This window comes from Mastomys coucha, unplaced genomic scaffold (assembly GCF_008632895.1).
Source record: "Mastomys coucha isolate ucsf_1 unplaced genomic scaffold, UCSF_Mcou_1 pScaffold22, whole genome shotgun sequence".
Lineage (NCBI taxonomy): Eukaryota > Metazoa > Chordata > Mammalia > Rodentia > Muridae > Mastomys > Mastomys coucha.
The window spans coordinates 121107939-121116672 of record NW_022196905.1 but is presented as its reverse complement, the minus strand read 5'-3'; the positions used below and the strand labels follow the sequence as shown (position 1 = coordinate 121116672).

Below are 8734 nucleotides of genomic sequence, written 5' to 3'. Positions count from 1 at the left end.
AAAGAAAAGAAAAAGAAAATAAGTAATAATAATAATAATGATGATAATAATAATAATAATAATAATAATAAATAATAAAAGTAATACTGCCAAGGGGCTGGCTCTCTCCTCTTGTATGGGTCTCAAGTTGGGCCAGTCACTGGTTTGCTATTCCCTCAAGGTCTCTGACTCTGTGGCCTGCCTTTGGATTTCCTTTCCCTAGCTGGGCTGCCTTGTCAGGCCTCAGTGAGAGAGGATGCACTTGGTGGTCCTGTGACTTGATGTGCTAAGGCAGGCTGGCACCCATGGAGGGTCTCCCTTTCTCCTCAGAGAAGGGGAGGAGATAGTGGGGTGGGGAGAAGGGTTTCTGAGGGTGGGATGGGGAAGAGAGGAGGGAGGGGCTGCGATTTCGATGTATGCAACATAAAATGAATAAATTAATGGAAAACCAAAAAGAAAGGAAGTTCTGGGGATCTGGGGATGGTAATGGTGGCAGTTGACATATTTAAGGACAACATACCCCCCCCCCCCATCCACCTATGTCTGTGATGCAGGGACACGGCATTGAATCTTTTCCTTTCCTTTTGATGCCATTAAGTGCACTGTTCTGTTTGTTTCAACATCATGCTTAGGCCTTTGAAAAACATCCCCCTGTGATGAGACTGTCTTCTATGATTCTCTCTCTGGTTAGTGTTAACAGGACCAATAACAGTAGCAAGTGTTCTGAACGCTTCTAACTATGTGTGATAGTTTGATGGTCCTGGAAGACACATCTCCTCAGAGCCTGTCAGAATATCCTTACTTAGGAAAGGGCGGGTCCTGTGGATGCCGTTATGTTGAGAATTGCAAACACCCTGGGTTAGACAGTGAGCCCTGCATTCAATGTCAATTAGCCTTATAAAGCAGAGCGGGAGGGATCGGAGAGATGGCTCAGTTAGTCCAGGGCTTGACTTGCAAGCATGGGGACCTCACTTTGATGTTTGAAACCTATATGAGACACCAGATGTGGTGCTTTTCCAGTGCTGGTGAGGCAGAGACAGGGGGGGGGGGGTAGATCTCTGGGGTGCAGCTGGACTTTCCTAATTGGTAAGTCCCAGGCCAGTGAGATGAGGAATGACACCTGAGGTTGATCCCCCAACCCCTCTCACCCCTCCTACCCTATACACAAAGATGGAGGAGAAGGGACCTACCCAGAAGCTAGCCACAGGACCACAGAGGTTGAGAAGAGGATGATGCGACCACAAAGCCAGGGAACACTAGAGATACCAGGAGCTGGACGGCAAGAAAGCATCCTCCCCAAGCACTCAGGGAAAGGTGTGGTCCTGTGGGTACCATGATTTTATACTCTGGCTCTGAGAGAGGTTGATTCTCTCTCTACCTTAGGCTGTAGACTAGGAGGTGCAGAAGCTGCTCTCTGTGCGGTGTCTTATCACGATAGTCCTAGAAGGCAGACGCTACATGTCTTAGCTCACACTTCTCTGTCCTCAAGACATAGGAAAGTAGATCTGATTCTTCACACAATTAAATCTGGGGCTCAGAACGACTGTGCTGACGGTAACAGACACGCCCATGAGGTCTCTGAGCCGAGAGAGCAATGTCCGTGGATTTTGCGTATAGCATCCACCCACCCTCTTCTGATAACAAATAGCCCTATGGTTTCATTCTGAGAGAGGTACTCTGACTGAATATGGCATGGTAGTGTTATCAGTCTGAGCAGTTCTCAACGGTCCTAATGCTACCACCCTTTAATGCAGTTCCTGATGTTGCGATGACCACTGGCCCCCCCCCACCACAAGCAAAACATTATTTCATTGCTGTTTCATAAGCATAATTATGCTACTGTTATAAATCATAGTGTAAATATCTTATATTCAGGATACCTGATATGTGAGCCCTGTGGCGTTTTGACCCACAGGTTGAGAACCACATCTCTGAACAGAGGTCTACTCTCTGATCTAGCCACTGCCCAGCTACACTGTGGAATTACTGAAGATTTTCGGCAGTTCTTCCGTTTGTTTGATTTGTAGTTCTACAAATTGAACCCAGGCTTCCCAACACACCAGGCAAGGCCCTACCAATGAGCTACATCCCCAGCTCTGGAGCTTCTAAAGAAATAAAAATGACTACACACACACACACACACACACTGACTCTCAAGTCCAGCTCTGAGTGCCTTCATCCAAAGAATCTACATCCTGAACCAGAGATAAAAATCACTGAAAAATGACCAAAGTTCCCATTGCATCTAAGCAATGATGCCCTGAGGGAGACAAGTATATTTGATAGCCATGGGGACCCTACAGTGGACTGCATGCTGTGCCTATGAGGCCTCCAGATTTCTGAGCTCTCTGTGCGGTTCCTCCAGGAATGGGCAGAACTGAGGCCCAGAATGAAGCAGCCCTTTCAGGGCAATGGAGTCTGACCCCAATTAGCCAGTAGTTGATACTTCTCTGCATGGATTGAACATGAGTCTTATGTAGAGAGGACATCAAGTTCCCAACCCTTTCAGAGTCCTAATGTATTGCTAGCAACTGTCATAGGGAAAAGGATGCATGTACGTTGCAAAAGATGGAATATCAGTCTCTGAAGAGTAACATAACCCATTCTCTTGGAAATTTTGCTAACTCAGATTCAATATTGACCTTCCTCGTCTGCTAGAGGCAGCAACTTCTAAATCCCCAGGGTGCTTAAACAAGAGAACAGAGGAAAGGTAGGAGACAGAATAAAGACCCATAGGGATAGCAGCTACAGGATGTCCAAAATGCCTGGTCAGAAACAAGTGCAAGCTGATTAAATGTGATTTTTCACCTCCGATAAACTACACCAACAATCCTTAATCAACAATTCTCTTAGTGACGCCTACTATACCATAAGTGTATGCACTTCAAAATGACTTTGTTTAGAGGGGAAAAAATGGTACTGGAAATATACTCTTTTAAGATTAGTATAAAGCCTATGGAACAGTATAATGCAGCTTGAATATAAGCCTTGATGAATAAAGATGTATTTTGTAAACCTTAGGGCAATGGGTAAAACTGAATTGGAAGCACAAATGAGCCCATAAAGGAGATAAAATGGAATCACAGAAAATGCTTAACCCTACAGCAGAAAAAAGACACAGGAAGAATAAGCAGCAGAAAGAACATGAGGCAAAGCAGTGTGCCCAGTGTCGGCTCCTAATGTAAACATTCAGATAATTACATTACATATAAATGGTATAAACACGATAATTAAAAGACAGAGATTAGTGTAGTGGGTAAGCAAAGGAAAGCCCAACTGTTTGTACTTCGTAAACTATCAGCAGCCAATACAAAAGACAGTGATTTGGGGCTGGAGACATGGCTCAGTGGTTAAGAGTATAGGTGTCCTTCCAGAGGACCTGGATCTGATCCCCAGCAAGGACATGGCAGTTCACAACCTTCCGCAGGTACAGTTCCAAGGGATCTAACATCCTCTTCTGGCCTCTGAGAGCACTCAACTCACAGGTACTCGATGGCCCCAGTGTCTAGGGATTCTTGTGACCTTGGCTTAGGGGATAATTTTCTCGAATTGGTAACTTAAAACACAATGGTTTAAGAGAGTTTTTCATTAAAATTTAAAATCTGATTTTTCTCTGGACAACTGAAGAGAAACCTCTTCCAGACATAGTTTGATAAGGATTCATGTCTAGAACACACAGATTGCCTAAAAGGCCATCAGTAAGGAACTAAACAACCAAAATTTGAAAGTGGGTACGCAATATTTGAAAGGGTCATTTTTGCCAAAGGAGATGCACAGATGGCCATGAAACCCAAAGGACACTCCACCTTATATGCCAGAAGAATGAGGAGGAATAAAACCCCAAAGAAGACAAGAAAACATAAAAGGTAAAACCATTTCACAGAGGGGCTGTGAGAGGGCTCAGCAGATAAGGCAGCTTGCTACCAGGACTGCCCATCTGTGAGTTCCACCTCTGGAATCCACAGGGTGGAGACATGAGAACCTAGTCCTCTGGGTAGCCCCCGGACCTCCACGTGTGTGCACCTACATAGATACATGCACATGCCAAGGGAAAATAGTTTTCAAATCCCAAAGAAGATGGTTGGTGGTGGTGGTGCTGCTGCTGCATACCTTTAATCCCAGTACTTGGGAAGTAGAGGCAGGTGGATCTCTGTGAGTAAGAGACTGGCTTGGTCTACAGAGTGGGTTCTAGGACAGCCAGGATCACACAGAGAGACTCTGTCTCCAAAAAACAACAACGAAAACACCTACCAAGCATCTAACCATCCAAGCAAGCAAAAACAGCAGCCCAAAGTCATTTGTAGTACTTGGTTACTGGAATAGCGGTATTCCAAGTAACCAAATAACAATGGTATCTAGTGGGACAGATGATACAAAATGATCTGGCTGCGAGGAAACAAAATGTCCAAGTTACCTAATCTTTCAGCATCACCCCAAGGCCTAGATACTCATCCAGGAGGAACAAACCCAGGCTACCCAGAAACCTGTTCATGAGTATTCACAATGTTTTTATAATTGCTAAGTCCCAGAGTCCTTCAAATAGCCTTCATTTGAGCAACAATCAAACCGTTGCAGCCACTCAAGGGAATATTACTCTGCACCAAAAAGGAATGTCCACCGCCACTGAGGCAAAGCTGACTACAGAACGCACTGTGCTGATTCGGCAGCAGCAGATCAGGAAGCCAGACACAGTGTGAGCCCATCACAGTGTTGTTAGGAAAACCTGGAAATGTCTATAGACTAAAAATCAAGTCAGGGACAGTGGATGGTGGAAGGAGATAGTACAGGGTTTCTGAAGGTGATCCAAAAGTTGATGCATTTATATGTGTTTGTCAAATCTTACATCTACTTTGAATGGGAAAATTTCATTGTATGCATTTTTTTTTCCTTAATAAGCATGGCTTTAGAACAAAGGGGATAGCCAGGGTCTGGTGGGATTGTTCAGTGGTTAAGAGCACTGACTGCTCTTCCAGAAGACCTGAGTTCGTACCCAATACCCACATGGTGGCTCAAAAACATCTTTAACTGCAGTTCCAGGGGATCCCACACCTTCTTCTGGCCTCCAATAGAACCAACTGCACATATGGTACACAGATTTACATGTGGGCAAACACTAGTATATAACAATAAAAATTAAAAAAATAAGCCTATATATAGCTTGTAGTAAATAGAAGATCATTTCTTGTAATTTACTCAGAGAAATCTGTATGCAGTTGTGCAGTGTAGCATAGGAGTCTGACACAGATGCTACAGAAAAAAAATGGATTTTTATGTGACTGACTTCTCCCATTTTTAAGACTATAAATGTATTTTTACTTGATTACAATTATACAAATTCTTCCATTAAAAACAAACAAAAACAAAAAACAAAAACAAACAAACAAAACTACTGAAAATCTGCCCAGTCTCTGCAAGCATCGTGTGGACAGCCCATGCTTGATGAGAGCCGGGTTAGGGAGGTGAACAGGGGCAAGACAAAGCCTGATGGGGCATCAGTGGAGTTTCCGGGGACCTCTGAAAAGCTGAGGATGAGAGAGGGTGGATGCGCATGTGGGCGGAGGTCCTGGTCCCCAAACACAGCATGGCCATGGGCAGGGGAGAAGAACCCTTCTCACCCCCAGGTTCCCCCTAAGCCCCAGAGTGCTAAGAGGCCAAAGAAGTGTTCGTCTTTCCTTCCTTTCTTCCTTCAGGGTCCAACACTGATCTTAAAGCTATTTCTGGTCTCCAAAACCTCCTCTAATTGAAGGCTCCCATGCTTCGCTCACCACCGCTGATTCGTCCATGATGGACGGCAGCACACCGTGTGTACAGCTTGCAGCCCACACCTCCACAGAGGCCTCAGTCCACCTGGCCGTGTGCACATCTCAATAACAGCCGACCTTCAAACGGGTTCCAGTGAGCTGGAATCCACAGTCCAAACAAATGGCCTCTGGGGCCCTCCACCCAATCAGAAGCCATCACAGCCCCCCCTGAAGGTCGCAGCCCACAACCATCTCTACCTGCCTTTGAGGGTTGACAGGTGTAGCAGCGAGTGTTTCAGCTCCAGGGAAGGGCAGGGAGAGAGTCCTTCCTTTCAATGTACCGTCCTAGTCATGGAAACTCCTGAGCAGCACAACTATGTTTTCTGCAACCCCTAATGTGTTGTAAAGCTTCAGAATTAACCAGTCAAAAACATACACTTGGTTGGTGGCCGATGGCTGGACAGATTTCCAAGGTTCCAGAAACACGCACAGGGACCCTTGTATAGACAAAGTACATTTAGTTATTTATTTATTTATTTATTTATTTATTTATTTATTTAAGACAAGGGAAATTTAAACAAGGGTGAGAAGGTGTTTGTTTCTGTAAAACATGCTGTGGAGGAGTAGGGAGATGGCTCAGGGGTAGACGCGTGCAAGTGTGTATGCAGGAGGACCTGAATCCCAGACTCAGGAAACAGAAAAGCGAGGCAGGTGAGGCAGGCTGGCTTCCCAGGGCTGAGGAGGCAGTAATGGACAGTTCAGGGGCTCACTGGCTGGAAGGAAGGCTTAGCCTAATGAGCGAGCTCCCGGCCAGATGAGAGGCCCTGTCTCAGAAAAACCTCCATGGAGACGGACTGCGGAAGCCAGCGAGGTTGAATCTCCTGTCTCTACACACAGGTGCGAACACACACCCGCTTGCACACTGCACGCGACATCTTACAGAGTAAACACCAGGCTGGGCTAGGAAAACACTGGGACGAACTGTAGCTTTCATCAGCCATACAAAGTGCAAACACATTTGGCAGACAGGCTTCCAGAACCAACCTCAGAAGCCCCACATGGTGAAGCATTAACAAATCCAGGTGTCTTGGGGAGAGTGGCGGGGGGGGGGGGCGCTTTGCATCTAATGGGCTTTCCCCGCCCTGCAATCTCCACCATGCCAGCCCCACCCCAGCGCCTTCAATCGCCAGCCCAAGGTCTAAACCGGCCACCGCAATAACAGCCACTTCTTAGTCAGAAGCGTAATCTGGGTCTCTTTCTTTTCTAACTGCCCATTAAGCCATTTGGTGATCAGAATCCGCGGGGAGGTGTGTGCCAGAGAGCTGCCTCTGGGCTAATAGCAGAACACAGGTAAAGGCTCCTGAATTTCTGCTCTTTGGGGGGGGGGAGCCCACTCCCACCCCCACCCTCCCAGTTTCCCCGGGGCTCTGGGGAAACAGGACCTACTGCAAAGAAGCACAGCTTGCCTGGCAGGCTTGTCTGGGAATTGCTCCTTGAGTAAGGGGCATCCCCTGGTTTCACACGGTGGAGTAAGGACTTTTGTAAAGCAAATTCTACTTTTGAACGCCAATTGTCAACTTGTCTCCCCAGATACATTTCCAGCCCAGCCTTGGATCCCCAGGCAGGAGAGAGGTCTTGACGTCTACGCGGGGCGGATTAGAGAGAAACCCGTGTCAAAGGCTGAGCTCGAACCCGCTTCGCCGCGGGAGGGCTCAGGACTCCTTGGAACACCCGGGCTTAACCCACCGCACGCGAAAACCCCCTCCAGGGCGTCCCCGCGACCGCACCCCGTGGCTCGCGGACTCTAAAAGCCCGAAGCCAGCAGCTCGGATCTTCCAGCCCTGCCCGCCACCGGCCGGGCTCACATTAGAGTAATAATAAGACTTAGCGACCTTAAGAGGCAACGAGCGCTCTGGCCAGGCTGCGTCAGCCGGTTTGCACAAGTCTCCAGAAACCTGCAGAGTCCTGGTTCCCACGCCCCCCGACCCCCCCCCCCACCCCCGGAGCAAAGGACCGAAGTGGGAGCCTAACGGCAGAGTCGCTGGAAACCAGAGCGGTCCGATGCTTTCAACGCCACCGCTCGGTCTAACGTGGGGCGGAAAGTCTCGGGTTGCTCTAAAGCTGGGGAAGGGGCCGCGGGAAACTGGGGTCCTCTCCGCGTCCCGCAGCTGCATCCAGTCCGGGATGTGCAGCCCAATGTAGAAGTCAAGGTGCAGCCCAGACCCCCGAGTCCGGCAACCACGCCCCCCCGCCCCCTCCCCGCTCTCCCGGAGGAAGGCAGTAGGGCTTCGGGGTGGGCTGCCGTGGAGGATCCCTAGCCCCGGCTCTAAAGCTCCAAGCTGAGGCCAGTGTCCTCTGTCTCCGTAGCTGGAGGCTCTAGGTGGGACCCGGATCCCGCGCCACCCTCTCCACCCTCGCCCCAGCTTTCCCACAGCCCACTGGGGGACGCGGAGGTCCCCGCCAGCGCCCGCCTTACCTTGGCCCAGCAGCGTGACCAGCACCAGGCTCAGCGCCCAGTACCGCGCCGCCCGCCTCGGGGCCGCGCCCTCGGAGCGCATCGTGGCCGCTGTCACGCCATCCATCGCCAGCCCGGGGCCCGCGCCGGTTGCCCCATGCCCGGGGCCGCCCCCGGCAGCGCTCCGGCTCCGGCGGCTGCTCCTGAACCGGTCCGGACAACTTTTCTCGGGTTGCAGCCGCGGTCCTGCAGATCCCGCCCCCGGGCCCGCCCACTTCGGGCCCGCCCACTACATCCTCCGGATCCGCCCACCTCCGGCCCCCGCCCGCGGCCGGATGGACCGATGGAGGAAGCTAGAGCGCCAGAGAGGCTCAGGAGCGCAGGCCTCGGGATGGAGACCTGGAGAGAGGACGAAGAGACTCAGAGACTTCGAATCCTCTCCTCCTTCTGCTGAGCGGCCGCCTCGCAGTCTCCTGCCTCCGCGCAGCCACGTCCTGCAGGACGGCTCTGCCCAGGTGCTTACCACGCAGGATAGAGCTGGATCCTTGCTGCCCCCACC

The 8734-nt window shown here is 49.8% G+C and overlaps 1 protein-coding gene across 1 annotated transcript in view; it reads right to left on the bottom strand.

Annotated features, from left to right (window-relative positions):
* Positions 1–8425, bottom strand: part of Tmem132c (transmembrane protein 132C) — a 316564-nt gene extending 308139 nt beyond the window's left edge. The window contains exon 1 of the mRNA XM_031338035.1: positions 8197–8425. Within this exon, the coding sequence (XP_031193895.1) occupies positions 8197–8302 (106 nt within the window). The 5' untranslated portion in view covers positions 8303–8425. The remainder of the gene's footprint in view (positions 1–8196) is intronic.
* Between the last annotated feature and the right edge of the window lie 309 nt (positions 8426–8734).